General features: G+C 38.2%; 1 protein-coding gene across 1 annotated transcript; it reads left to right on the top strand.

Annotated features, from left to right (window-relative positions):
* Positions 1 to 10,475: 10,475 nt before the first annotated feature.
* LOC122659765 (zinc finger protein 6-like) lies at positions 10,476 to 11,201 on the top strand. The gene has a single exon (XM_043854899.1). The coding sequence runs from the start codon at positions 10,507 to 10,509 to the stop codon at positions 11,173 to 11,175; it is 669 nt and encodes a 222-aa protein (XP_043710834.1). The 5' UTR covers positions 10,476 to 10,506; the 3' UTR covers positions 11,176 to 11,201.
* The last annotated feature ends 4,648 nt before the right edge of the window (positions 11,202 to 15,849 follow it).

The raw sequence follows: 15,849 nt of genomic DNA, 5'->3' as shown, positions 1-15,849 counted from the left end.
CCATAATACATAATTGTAACAATAAGAACCTCTCAAGTCAGGTGACTAATTGTAAGTACTAATAAAAATATTGTTATTTATCAATTGACAATAACCCATGCTAGATTTCCGTGTGATCTAGTTCAATATAGACACATGCATATACTCAACTTGTGCCTTGCGATCACTATCATAGAGAGCACACAATGTGACGACCTTGTGAATGTAATGCCCAATTATATCCCTAGCCGTGAACAAGTTTAGGGTGTGAACTCTTAGACAAGAACAATCCCATAATAAATCATGGAATAATATTTAAAATAAAAGATTTTCTTATTAACATCCATTACAGCGCCAACTTAAAGAACTTCTGAAAATAAGCTAAAAGACAATTAATAAAAGGTGTCAACTTCTAAATACACATATAGAGGTGTCATTTAGAGTGTCCTAATAAATATATTTATTTACCAGTTTGATACACACTTAGAATTGACCACTTGTAAAAAGCAGGCGGCCCACCATATGAGTAAGATTCTGATGGGCTTTTTGTTAAACAAATTGATAGTTTGTTATCTTATGGGCTTTTCTACTAACCAAATTGATAGTTTGTTGTGGGTTACACAAACAAAGACAATAGGGACAATTGAAAAGCCCATGGCACAAGTTATATCGGCCTTGTTATTGAATGTATTATTATTGGCAGAATTATTGGGTTGGCTACCAAAGAGCAAATCCATTTTGCTCTTCTTGCAAGCATTAGGGATGGTGGGGCCCATGGTGCTTAGGCCGACACTTAGGCTCCCTCTACTTAAAGAAAAAAAATGAAGGGAAAGGAGATGAAATTTAAAAAAAAAAAAGAAAAAAAAAAAGGGGAGGAGGGGGGGGGGGGGGAAGAATTTGTACAATCATTATAAGGGATGATTGTATGGCTACTCAAACACTTCAGAATTGAGTATCATTTTAGTTATTGTAGTTTTCAATCAAATTTCTTGGATGAGAATGACGAACTAAACTGTCCACATGTGAAAAAGTTTAATTATCAAATTTAATAAAATTTTAAAGGAAGAGGGTTCCCCAAGCTGCCAGTGTGGGAAAAATCTTTCATGCTATACCAATCATGACATGGTAAATGGTTTTGTTAACAAGGAACACACATGCTTAGGAGAGAGAGAGAGTGTGTGTGTAAGAATCCCCATGTTGATAATGTAGAGATTATTTTTTAATTTTAAATTAGTTATATCATTATGATTACAAAATTTTCTATTTTTAATTTTAACAAATTTCACTTCTCTTCATTTCCTTTTCTTACAATCAATGGATCCTTTATTAGTGATATATAGTTGGTGGTTCCGTGTTTTTTATTTTGGGTGGGGGGGCATTTTCTTGGCAATTTAAAGCAATGTAGGGAAAACCCTTCCATGCCACATTTTTTTTTTATGGGGTGGGGGGTTGACACTATGCCACATTCATTGGAAGAAAGAAAGGTCTATAAAAAGGTGTTATGTGTCATGATCCATATATAAGATTATGGGAGAGGGTTTCCCACACCGCCAATATAGGAGGAATCTCCCATGCCATACCAATCACAATATACAAGAAGCAGCTTTGTCAACAACAAGACCCACATGGACAATGAGAAAAAAAAAAAGTGTTAATATCAAACTCAAATAGTCATGATGTGAGAGGATATAAAAAAAAGATCCTCAAAGTATCTCCCCCAAATTGAACTCATAAACTTCATGCACAATCCATGTGATTGATTTCGACATGTACATTCACCTATTGGTACGTGCAGAAGATCCATTCTCTTCTCTTAGTTATCACTTGGTTAGTTAATATATCATAAAGGAAATATCATACATCTTCATGCACGCTCATCTCTTTACGAGACAACACCTACACCTACACACCTACACCTAGCAAGTGAAATTTAGATTTAACATATTAGACTTAGGTATGGAATGCTATAATTTTGTAATCAAGATATACAATCTTATTGGCGTCTTCCATGTAGATTAAAATGATTTATGGTGGCCTTCACCCTTGATGAGCTTTAATTAAAGGCTACTAATTATAAAATTAGTAGAGACTATCAAACTCAAATCTGACTCCTTTTTCCCTCCAATGTATTGGATGTAAATGCTCCCATAATCGAAATCCAACTCATCTAGTTGTTGATTGTACTTGCCTCACATGACCCTGCCTATATTTTCTAAATAAATCAATACCCCTTTTAATTAAAATAATAATATCGATAACGGATCAAGTGGAATTAGCTCATGTCAGATAGATTTGGTTGGCGTGATTAATTTTTTGGTCGATTCACTGGATCCATGTTGGTATGATATCGATACATATCAATTGTTATACAAATACAATACCAATACTTAGAACCATGATCTTGACTAACTTTCCTTTTTGACGAAGTGTAGGATACTCAGACACTCACCCATCTCATTTTACAAAGGAATATGCGCCTATTCTATCGTGAACCCACAAGTGGCATGAAGTTCCACTTGTTGAGGGTTGATGTCTTATATTCCGAGTTGTGGACTACCTCTGAACAGTCGTTAAAATCCCCTAGGGTTCGGAACCCTAAGGAATATCTCTTTTTTTTCTTTAAATTGTTAGTAATGTGAGATTATTAAGGTTACATAGATGAATTTATTATAAACTCAGACATAAGAAAGAGAACTTGTAACCCTTTTCTCCATTATTATTGAAAATACTTGCATTGAACATCGTGGATGTAGGCATTTATGTCGAACCAATGAATCTCACAAGCATAATTATAAATATAATGATACAGATTGGATGGAATTGGGCCTATCAAAGGATGAGGCAGTCTTTCCACATATGAAAACACCCCTAAATTTGAGTCATTCAATGGAAAATGACGTTTAGTCAAACCCTAATTTTTTTTTTTAAAAAAAAAAAACTTTAAATCTAAATAAACTCATCAATCTCAACTTTTGAATAAAATAAACATACTTTATTTCTCTAGCATTTTCTTAAAGCAGGTGAGTGCCGTCTTACTAGTTATAATGGAGAGAGTTAGCACTTTAACTTAGTTGTTTGTGATTAAGAAAATGCTTAATGAGTGGGATTAGACATACTTAAATGAGTAACATAGATAGTTCTTACAAACCCATTGGTTGGGTTTTAGTCTATAAAGAAACAAATCCATGGCCATGCACTTTGAAGTCTTTTTAACTACTACCCTATAGTTATTGGATATAGCTCTAGCTAGGTATGTGATAGGATGTTTAATTAGACTTTAAGAGATGGTGTTGGGTTGCGTGGGACCTTCCAAACGATTCTAGCGATCCTATGATGTTACATTCTATATCTCTTTTATTCAACTTTAGAGTCTTTTTTTATTTAATTAATGTTTCATGACGACAACAATATATAGTATCTTTAGTATGTAGGGAGACAAGGATATCTAACATATCTATTAGAGTTATTTGTAAGCTTAACAAGTAGTAGGGAAGGTGATATGGTATTGGATGATTTTATATCTTAAAAGGAGAACTTTTCATAATGCGTCATAAGAAAAGGAGATTCTTTAGCTTCTACGTTACCTTTCCTTTTCAACAGGTGAAACTTGAAACCCTACCACCATCACCTTTTTCTTTTTTTCTTTTTCTTCTCTTCTCTACTCTACTCTAGATTAGTCCATATTTCATCAACTTGATTACTTCTTGCTTTAGAAAACTTACAAAGCTTGGATTTTTCATTTATTAGGCTCTTGTGGGTGGCACTTGGTAGTTGGTTCAAGAAAAAGCCCTAAGACAAAAAACAATTAGCCAACCAATGAAGATGTTGCATGCATTTTGGCATATGTTCTTGTTATGTACTTCATTGGTCTTAATTTAGTGTATGAATCCTAGATTGGGCTAGCATATTATATAATATATATATATTTTTTGGTTTACCTATTTAATAAAGCTTCATGAGACTTTGATTGCACTTCTGGGTTTTAAAAATTGGAATTGAATCAATCAAATCAGTCATTTTGAGTCGAAATCGATCGAGCCTGATCTTGATTTCTATTGATTCTACTAAAACTAAATACTAGAAAGTGGGAAAATTATCTTCTCTAGTTTCCTGCTCGACCCAATTCCTCAGTGCCTCTAATAAGGGGGGGGGGGGACTCGGACAGAGTGTTTAGCAGGGGTAGGGTGGTCATTGCACCCCTCCTTATTAGAGGCACTGGAGAACAGGGCTAGGCAAGCAACTGGAGGGGATAAAGATCCCTAGAAAGTGTAGGGCAAGGGAGAAGATGAAAATTATCTCCTCTAGTTCCTTGCCCGGCCCAGGTCCTCAGTGCCTCTCATAAGGGATGGGGGAATCCGGATAGAGTGTTCAGGTAAGGGTACAGTGGTCATTGTGCCCCTCCTTGTTAGAGGCACTAGAGAACTGGGTTGGGCAAGGAACTGGAGGGGATAAAGATCCCTAGAAAGTGTAGGGCAAGGGAGAAGATGAAAGAGAGGGTGGCTTAAGGCATGTCGGGTTCCTTGATCTCCAGTGACCACCATCGCCTAGGGAGTGCCTAGTGAGTATCAAACGGCCTTGTGCATCCAGTCAACCCAGTCGTTGGATGCCTCGTTGGGAACTCCTTAGACGATTGGATGGACTCCTTGGAGAAGAGTCAGTCAGATCCGACTTTAGACACAAGATTAAAACAAGAGAATCAAACCCGTGACCTCCTAGAAAACTTTGTATTTTAGTGGTAAGTTACCAATCAACTGTAATGATAGTTATCTATAAAGAAAAAAATTTAATTTAACATGTTCCATCAAGTCTTTGAATGATTGAAAGTTGGTTTGTCCACTATTGGTTCAATTTGATCTTCCTTTGAGCTAGGGTCAAAAGTCTAGCCTCTCCACCCATTATCCTCCACAAAGTTTGAAAGTGGAAGCGTTTGGCCTCTGTCCATCCTCCACATAGGGGTGGGGCTTAGCTAGCTAAGGTCTCTTTCCTCAAGGTCTCATTCACCCGTCTGATTTGCTCTCTTAAAGGAAGAAGGGAGGAAAAACCTCTTTAGTCTTCAGTGTCTTCACCTTTTATTACTTTGCGTCTAGATCTACAAGTTCCAACCAACCATCATGCATGCTTTCAGGTAATCAGGTGTGTGTGTGTGTGGAAGGAGAAAAAGTAATCAAATTAAAGATCAAAAGAAGAGGAACTATGAAGAGTGTTAATAAGTGGACCACTACATGTACTTGTACCTCTGAATTGCCTTGAAAATAAAGATAAAAGCAGCCCTTCATGTGCAGTGATTTGAGTACTGTGAGAGAGAGAAGATGACCTCAACTCTGTTGTACCTACTTCAACATCAATGGTGATCATCAGTGATGAACACCAACAAACCTGCAACTTTACTAAGGCACCCCTTTACTAAATACCAATGAGTGTCTTATAGTAAGGATGCAGTGCCCTTAACCACAAGCGTCCCCTCACAAGAAGACACGAGAAGAGAGAGGAGAAAAAGCTTTAAAACAAAAAAGCAGTGTGGATAGTTTGTAGTTTTGTGTGACCGTGGGGTGTTGTACCTCCTCAAAGCCATGAGCAAAGGGGCACCACTGTGTCGGACAGTAAGGATACTCAAAGTCACATGTTACCAAAGTGTGTTTTGCTGGAGCTAAGTAAGCAGTGGAGGAGTTGGAAAGAAACACAGATCATGAAATGATGAAAAGGGCTATTATGCATTGAGTGATAAGACTATCGATGTGACCTGTTCCCATTAACATTCTTCAACTAAGTAGTGAATGAGACTGCGGGAGAGGGAGGGAGGGAGTGGTGGTGGTGGACTGGTGGGTCTGGGTATGCCTTGGAATCCTTAAAAAGAGCATGTGATGATGTTAATTATATTGCAGAAGATGAGAGGAAGACTTTAAAGCTTATTACTCTTCTCAAAGGAGACATCTTGATAAGCTAAAAGCCACCCACTCCCTTAATAATAATAATAATAGCTTTTTGTGGTGTTTTGTGGCGGCCTTGTGGGTTTAGATTTTGGAATTGATCTGTTTTGGATATGGATTGTCTGTTTGTCTGTAAGAGAGAATGAGATCTAGCTTAATTTCCATGGTTTTTCTTCTCTCACACTTCCTCTCCCTCTTTTGAAGCTTTGTAGTTTATGAAGGATTGCAAGGGAAGTGAAACGTCAATCACGCTTGGATTGTGGGAGACAGTCATCATCCTTAGCTATTTGGCTTGAGGATGTGGAGGCCCACACTCACTCTCGTCTAGTGTTACAAGCTGACATGGTTATGCCGTTTGTTAGGGTTGGGTGAACAACTACTCCATGCTTGTCAGCTATCATGTTAGGGGTCTGGTCTGTTGGGTTTGGTTGATTTTATTTAGATCGGTTGATGGGCTGGTTTAATGGTTTAATTTGGATTGTTCATTTGAATAGAAGATAAAAAAATCTTTAAGTAGAAGAGTAGAGTTTTCAGTAAGGTTAGGTCTTTCAAGTAAAATGAAAGTGGTTGATAGTCGAAGATATTAAGTAGGGTGGAGTATTTCAAGAGACACTTTAGAAGAAATATGCATTGAGTTTTCTCTAAAGAGAAAGAAAGCAACAAAGTAGAAGAGAAGTCTATATGAAAAAAGAGAGGTGCCTTCCATAGAAAAAGAGAAGAAAAGAGAGAAAAATAAGAAGAGGAGGAAAAATTATATATCTCCTCCAGTTCCCCAATGCCTCAAATAAGGGGGGTGGACCCCACCCAGGCAGAGTGTTTGGGTAAGGGTGGTCATTGTGCCCCCCTTGTTGGGGGCACTGGGGAATTGGGCCGGGCAAGGAACTGAAGGGGATAAAGACCCAAAGAGGAGAGGCACCAAGAGAGAGAGAGAGAGAGAGAGAGAGAGAGAGAGAGAGATGAGGTGAGTGAGTGAGTGACCACGTGAGATAATGGAAGAGAGAAAGGGTGTACAAAGGACTTGCCAGTTTGGGAGACAAATGACAATGTTGTACTACTATTTTTTTCTCTTATTCTTAGTGGAAGATTGAATCACACTGTGATATAAACGGTATTTTTGAACCACGTAAATCTCTTATCTCTTGTGTAATTTTTTTTATAATTTCTTTACATTTTTGTTCTTATTGATCTTGCACATGCCAAATTCATAAGGTATTTACTTCAGAAGAAAGAAAAAGTTGTTTTCCAACTCTAATGTAGTCTACACCTCAAAAGATGCATGGGATTTTCTATCACCATTTGTCAAACCCTATAGGGTTCACATACAAATCCCTATAGGGTTTTTATATATTCATCAAAATACCCTCCCGCATCCATCTGAACCCCTTGGTCAATAGATATCACATTGACTGTGGGTTTAGGAAAACCCGGTCCTTTGTAAGTCCAAGACATAATAGAACACATTTTTCATCCAAGGGATGACTAATGTTGGATTTTTTTTGGGGAAAAGGGGGGGGGGGGGGTAAGGCTATCAATCAGAGTGGTTTCGATTTTTTAATTCGTTTCAAGTTATAGTATGAACACATAAAAAACTAAATCAAAATCAAATAATTTTCATAATCTTAAACCATTATTTGGTTTTGTTTGATCCATTTTTTTTGGTACTAGGTCTTGAAGAAACAAGACACGAAGGAGTAAATGAACACAAGTAAAGGATTGCAAAAGAGAAGTGTAGAGAGTCAATAGTTATGAAGATATAGGTGAAAAAGACGAAGTGAAAATTGAAATCTTAGAACCCATGTCTTTTAGGGTTTAGTATGGATTTGGTTCAATTTGATATTGATTTATACGGGATATGATTCATTCAATTTGGTTCAAGTCGATAGTTTTTAATATAAAATCAAAACCAAATGAAAATTCAAATTTCAAAACTAGAGAGTTGAACCGAATTTGGGATGTATGTGAGGCCATGACATAGAGATAGCTTCTTTCATGTTTTGGTTTGGGTTTATGTTGGTTCAAATGCAAGACCTAGTGGGTCTAACGGACCCATGGATTTACGTATAGTATTTTTATCCCCTTAGGTTCTCTGTCCGATACAGTTGTCCGGTGCTTCTAATAAGAGGGGTGTGGAGTCCATCCGAGCAATGTGTCTGGGTCGGAAGTTAGATCGTCATTTTCGCTCCCCTATGAGAGGAACCGGACAACTGTACTAGACAAAGAACCTGAGATGATAATGATCCTTGAGAAAATGGTCCGGCCAGATGATTGTAGACCAGAAGATATAAGGGGGAGGAGGGGAGGGGGGGTGAAGGAATATATGCTCAAATCATCGACAAGAGTTACATGGTTGGACTGTAGTCGATTTGGATCAAATCATCAAAATTTGACGTAAGAACAGAACCCTTTGGAAGAGTTCCTCATTCCCATGATTCGATCCAGCAAATATTAATCATACTTGCTGGTTGTACCACCCTCGTGAAGATGAGAGATTGATTTCAGTCATCTCTCTCACTCAAATCAAATTTGAAATTTGAAATTTGGAAATAATCCCTTGTCATATAGATAGAATAGAATCTTACTTCATAATCTGATAAAAAGATATATAAAAGAAAAAGAATAAGGACCTTGTATAGTATAATCTATATACTAAGGTCAAGGTTGAGATTTGAGAGTATCATAGCCATCGAATAAAGATCCGTGATATAGACTAGAGAGGTTGTAGTGATTATTGACCACTCATTTAATCATTTTATTAGTGACAATCTGTTCTCCTTAATGGATACAATTGGGGTTTAGAAAAGGAAGAAAAGATTCCAACCGTAGGTGGGTAGGATCTATATTGAGATCATTCTGTCCGAGTTCAGATCTATTTCGGCCCCCATTAGGCATATGCTTTTGGAGTTTTTGTTTCACTTTACTCTAGATAGCCCTTCTCTTGGGTGGGTCTTTGATACTAAATGTTTGATACTTGATTGATACGTTAAAAGCTCTAGAAATGATGAAACACATTAAATCAAGTCCTTTAATCTATCTCATATTAGGTTGACCCCAATCTAGTACAGTTAATAGATTCCCTCCTAGTTCTGATTCAATCGAATCCAATCCGAATCTGATCCCTAAGATCGGTTCAATCGATTGAAATTTGTATATTGCTTTATTACCACGTGTCACCATATAATTGGTCGATGTTAATTTGGTTCTATCACCTCCCACATAGCACAAAGACATCTAGTAAAAAATTTATGGCGGATTATGATTTATGCGTAATTTTTGGTGGTGAGATAGTTTATGCGCAAATTGATGTAACAAAGGGTATGTATAAATAGAAAAGACCAAAGAAAGAATAGGGAAGGATTTATTTCCAAAAATAGTAAAACAAAAGTGGAAATTCCATTAGATTATGTGAAGAATATAAACGGAAAGATCGAGCAAGAGACAACCTTAAATGCAACACGTGCGCATAGACGGTGACGGATTTTCTCCGCCTTTCTCGGGCTCTTTCCCGTTCTGAGGTTCCAACTTCGAAGTTTGAAGCTGAAGGAGGCCCATCATCATCCATCATCGTCATCATCATCATCATCGGATACTGCGGAATCGAGATCCTCGCATGGCATGCCCTTCAATTGCTCTCGCTATTCCCTTTTTTCATTAAATTACCAAAAGGTCCAGAAGAGCTTATCTATAGTCCTTGCTCCTTGGGGTATTTTTGTGTACCCCACAGGGCAGGGATGCCAATCCATCGATTTGGTCCGGTTTTAATCGAGGTCAACCAATTGTATCCCCTTTTTTTTTTTTATCAACTTAGGTATTGGTACGATTTTCAATTCGTCGGTCCATCTCCCATCTCAGTTAGTAGCATGGTTTGAGGTTTCGGATTGGATCGACCGATATTGGTCCGATCGGATTGGGATCGATCGAGGTCGATCCTGAGATTTGACCGATACAACAAGGTTTGACTGAATCGTTGATTGGATCGGTCGATCTGATCCGATCCGATCCTTGACCGATCCAATTGAATATTTTTTTATTTTTTCAAAGTTTTTAAGTTTTTTATATTAACTTGACTGATACCAATCGATTTTGACTGATCCGATTCAGATAATATCAATCGATCCGATCTTGAGATCACAACACCTACCAATTCTGGCCGATACATGACCTGATCCATAAAAAAGCAATTTTGGAAGATTTTTTGATCGATCTGATACCGATCCAAAAAAGTTTCGGCCATGACCGATCCCAAGTCCGATACCTGGATTTTGAACCTTGGTCAGTAGGATCAACTGGTCCAATAAAGGTTTTGTTTTGGGCTGAACCGGTCATTTTCGTCGGTCGGATTGGTTCATGCTGAAAATTTTGGCACCCCTACTTAAAGAGAATTTTGTCGGAAAGCTTTCCTTGCACTTTTGCTAACTTTAAGGGGTAGTATGGTAATTTGACTTGAAAAAGGCATTAAAGAAAGAGCAAGTCACTCATTTATTCTATCCAATATAAGATCTGTAAGACTGCAACCACCAAAGGCTTCTTTTCACTTCTCTGTGTCTCTCTCCAAACAAATGCCCTAAAAAGAACATTTCACACACACACACACACTCCGGCGATGGCGGACGACTCAACCCCGGTCAAGTCTTCCTCCGACGACGTATCATCCGACGAACCATCGTCGGACCATAGAAACGGTTCAGTACTGAAGCTTTTCGGTTATCCGGTAACGGAATCTGGTGAAATCCCGGTGACAACAGAAAATAGGAAATTTGAGTGTCAATACTGTCGTCGTGAGTTTGCTAATTCTCAGGCACTTGGAGGTCATCAAAACGCACACAAGAAAGAGAGACAAAGAGCAAAACGAGCACAGTTCCAGAGTAACCGGCGGTTCACAGGAACACCACCGATCCTGAGCCATCACGCGGTCCGACCAGGTCCTTTCTTATATTCCGGTGGAGGAGGAGGTCCTACTAATAGTATTATTAGTAGTAGTGGTGTAGCTGCTCGATTCCACTCTCCGGTTGAGTACTATCCACCGTCGCTGCCACTACCACCGCCGCCACAAGTAATGTTGTCTTCACCACCTCCAAGGTTTCCTTCTTGGTTTTACGTCGCACGACCAGCAACCTATGCCGTCGCTACAGAAGTGGGTCCCTCTTCTAGGGCTACTACCACTAGTAGTAGTACTCCATCGCTAACTCAGTTTTCTGGGAGAATAGTATCAGAAGCAGTAGATGCTGGAGTTGATCTTCATCTAAGCCTTGCACCTTCCTGGAGATCATGATCTGATCTGATTATAGCTTTGTTAGTTCCTTCTCTCTAAAATGGTAATTAAAAAGCTTCTTTTTTTTTAAAAAAAAACATTTTATTTTTCTTGATATTAAATGTTACCTATAAATATGGGCTTCATCACAATGAATATATCTTATTTGTTTCTTTCTAAATTAAAAGAATTTCCAGTCCCCTTTTCTTTAGGGTATCTATCATAGATGGCTCCATGGAAGCTTAATTTATCAAAAGATTTAATTAATTAATTTGTTGGTTAAATTTTTAACCTATCACTAATACTATATATTCTCCGATCGAACGGTGCATTAATGCCTTGCTTAATTCTTAATTACCATATAAGATGTATCTTAATCTGATCAACATTAATGAGTTAATGGCTTTGGTTGGACGACAAGAAAGGTTGACGGGAGAAAACTCTGAGAGACAAAGGACTATAAGTCAAGCTTTTTATCTCTCATAACTTAGAAAGGGGAATTATTACTGCTTATTGCTTGCAACTCACTAAACGACAAAATTATAAGGTTTTCTGATCTTTTCTTTATATGCCCTCACTATTACGTAAATCTACAGGAACAGCCCCTGCAAATATGTTTTTATGTTATCGTCCCCCTCTTCTTTAAATTCGCAGGCTTGTCCCGTGGGTGGAGCCTGAGTTATTCAGTCATGACTCATGACTTGTTTTTTTGGGTGAAAATTCATGACTCATGACTTACCCACCATGCGTGTAAGTCATAAGTGAAACGTTATATATGGGCACCATGGTTTTAAGTTTCGGTATCGTATCGATTTATATGTATTGGTTTGTTGGTATTCAATACGGATATGATACCGATGCGGATTGAAAGTGATCCGAATAATATTAGTATTGATATCGCTATTGCAATGAAAATTTGGATGTTTCACAAGTGCAAATCTTTCTGGAAGGTCTAACCTAAAACCGCAAGGCTTTAAGTGTATAGAGTAGGGTTGTAAACGGATTGGATTCGGCTTGGATAGTGTTATATCCGCATCCGCATCCGCATCCGCATCCGATTAGCTATCAGACGGATTCGGATAGTGCTAAACGGATACGGACACAGATACGGATCGGATATTTTATTAGTTTACATGTAAATATAGCTTTTCGGATAGCTATAGCCTACCGTATCAGCATCTATTTAGCTTTCGGATGGATTCGGATAGTGCTAAATAAATACGAACACGGATACGGAAATGGATTTCGGCTATTCATTTACACCCCTAGTAAAGAGCTCCTCTAAGTGTATGAAGCGTGCCATCAATGACTTGAACAAACTGATGTAGGATTGTAATTAATTTTATAACTTTCAACATCTCATCACATCTAGGCAAAATGAATATCACCGTATACATGGAAAGATAATGTGAGGAGAAGAATCAATGAACGATCTTGGGCTTTGATATCATGTTGGAGGGTTCAATATAAAACTGTAAGGTACAATTAATAGCTGATAGAGCTCCTCAAATATACAAAGACACATTGATTTAAGAAAGAGTAATGATAGATATAGAAACAGAAAGTAAGGACAAGACTAGGGTTTGAAAAATCAGATTGGCCGATTCAGGCTGATCTAGATTGGAATAGGCCGGTAGAGGCTGATCCCGATTCCGGCTGTTCTTGATCAGACGGATCCTCTATGAAACTATTGCAGATTTTTATTGATTCTAGCTAGATGATTTCGAATCAGTCAGGACCAATTTAGATCCTTATTCTTGTATTCGATCCGTTACTTGGATTAGTGGGCTGATTCCAAAAGACGTCTTAGGGGTTATATGAGTATTTCTGTACAATTCCTGTATGAGGTTTTGCTATAAATTTGTAGCAAGTGCTCTTTCTCTATAATGCAATCTAAGAGATGTGTGAGGAGATGAACCGCTGCAACCCTATTCTACAGTAAAAATAGTGAAGCAAATCTCATCTCATCATAGACATAGGTAATCTTGTTGATTGAATCACGTAAATCCTAGTGTGCATTGTGTAATTTGTTTGTTTGTCCCATTCGTTTCCTGCACAATGTTTTTCGTGCTTTCTGATCATGCCTCTCTGTTGTTGTCTGAATAATTTGCATCTACAGATAGGGATGTAAACGGATCGGATTTGGTTCGGATAGTGCTATATCCGCATGCGATTAGCTTTCAGATGGATTCAGCTGGTGTTAAACGGATACGGACAAGAATACGGATCGAATATTTTATCCATTTACATGTAAATATAGCTTTCCAGATAGCTATAGCCTATCTGTATCTACATCCGTTTAATTTTCGGACGGATTCGAATAGTGCTAAACAGATACAGACACAGGTACGAAAACAGATTTCAACTATTCATTTACACCCCTATCTACAGATGACCGTATAAATTGGAAAGCCAGTGAGGAGAGAGCTCCATGAGTAGTTCCTACAACACCTGCAGAGAGTGAGAACTTGAGAGTAATTGAATGATTAAAGTTACAGATTCCACCCTCAAGAATTACAGCGGTAAATATCTAGAACTAAATACTAAAAATACAAAAGGTCACATTCATGGAATACGTATAAAATAGATCTGAATCGAAAAGAGAACACTTTCTGAAGTAGTACTACTTCTCTCTGAGATTGAGTACGTAGGTACGGCCATTGCCTCCCTACTTAATTGCTTTCAAAACCTTTTGATAGAGTTGCAAGCAAGTTGGTCATAGTAAGTAATGAATGAAGGAAGGTAGTCGTGGTTGGGAGGTCAAGTAAGTACGAGGTGTGTGTGTGTGTATGAATGCTCTCCTCTGATCATCTGCTGCTATCGATCACATCGTTCTTTAACTTTTTAAATTACTTTACACACAGGGAACTGTACTACTACTATCTGTCTATCTATCTATGGCGTGGCATCGCGACCTGAAAACTTTATACCCTTTTGAATAGGGTCGTTGTCTCACTTATTACCATTCACCACCAGTGGATGAAGAAGAAGGGCTCGCTCGTTGACCAATTTGTCTCATCAAAAATATGAACTGTCCTTATCACTAAGGCAGGTTCTAGATCTGGAATCTGAGAACAATATAGTTCGATTAATAGAGTAATAGATGATGCTTCTACTGCGCCCATGGTTTTAGTGAACAGTATTGGAATTGGTATCGATCGTGTAGGACAAATTTGACCCTCAACCTCCTTTAATGATAGGTTTTGAGACCATTTTATCCATTGTTCGTACCGTATTCCAATACAGTATTGGCAAGTGCAAATTTGGTACGGATCGTCCGATACTAAGAATCATGACTGTGACACGCCCATGTGGGTTTTCATGATTTATTGATGCCTTTGGTTTTATATTGATAGTATTTGTAGCAGGGTTTTAGGTATCGGTATCGGTACAAAAGATCAGTTTTGGCCGATATCAACCCACATTGTCTTGGATCATTCGGATAGAACTATAGGTGCAAGTTTGGCCCTGTTGGCTCGAACCCACCCTGGCCTTGAGGGTGGGTTAGGGCTAGAAATTTCTGGCCCTGAGACACAGTCCATTCGGGCTAGGGTTGAGGTCTTAGGTTGAGCCCGGCTCGACCCGCGTTTTAAGTTATAATGTAAAATATATATTGATATATATATATATATATATATATATATATATATATATATATATATATATATATATATATATATTGTAAATCAAGTAGCAGAAAATAGTGAAAGAAGAAGAGGAGAAAAGGAGAAGAGATGAGAGTTTGAGAGCCAAGAGCAGCTCACTCGATTAATGAGAGAGGGCTGCAATATCTTTACTAATAGGGTTAGAGATTTACAAGGGTAAAAAGGAAAAAGCAAAAAGCATAAAGTAAATAGGAGAGAGAATATCTCTCGGTATTAGCACCAGAATGCTGACGCTAATCCCGAGAGGGATATTCCTCTTTCTTAACACTCCCCCTCAAGCTGGAGCATATATAACAATCATGCCCAGCTTGTTACATATATAATCAACCCTCCCACTTCCTAAAGACTTAGTAAAAAGATCTGCAAGTTGCTCTCATGTCTTGATATGCTTCGTAGAGATTATTCCTTGCTGAAGTTTTTCTCAAACAAAGTAACAATCTACCTCAATATGTTTGGTTCTTTCATGGAACACTGGATTGGAAGCAATGTGTGTTGCTGCTTGGTTATCACACCATAGTTGCATTGGTGAAGAATCCTCAAACCCCAGCTCCATCAATAACATTTTCAACCAAACAAGTTCAGAGGTTGCATGTGCCATGGCTCGATATTCGGACTCCGCAATTGATCGAGCCACTACACTTTGTTTCTTACTCTTCCAGGAGATAAGATTACCTCCCACAAACACACAGTAACTTGTAGTTGATCTCCTATCAATAGGTGACCCAGCCCAATCTGCATCTGAAAAACCTTCTACTCTCCCATGTCCATGATCAGCATAGACTAATCCTCGTCCTGGAGCCTTCTTAAGATATCTCAAAATTCTGATAACAGCATCCCAATGAGAAGTGAGAGGAGAAGACAAGAACTGACTTACAATACTCACCGAAAAGGCAATGTCGGGTCTGGTGAAAGTCAAATAGTTGAGCTTTCCAACAAGTCTTCTATACTTCTCTGGGTCTACAAGGACATCTCCCTCATTAGTAACAAGTTTGACATTAGGATCCATCGGGTTATCAAGAGGTCTACACCC

The sequence above is a fragment of the Telopea speciosissima genome, chromosome 4, assembly GCF_018873765.1.
Source record: "Telopea speciosissima isolate NSW1024214 ecotype Mountain lineage chromosome 4, Tspe_v1, whole genome shotgun sequence".
In the NCBI taxonomy this organism is placed as follows: Eukaryota; Viridiplantae; Streptophyta; class Magnoliopsida; order Proteales; family Proteaceae; genus Telopea; species Telopea speciosissima.
Note: the sequence above shows the minus strand (reverse complement) of the source record. Positions and strands in the feature narration are given on the sequence as shown.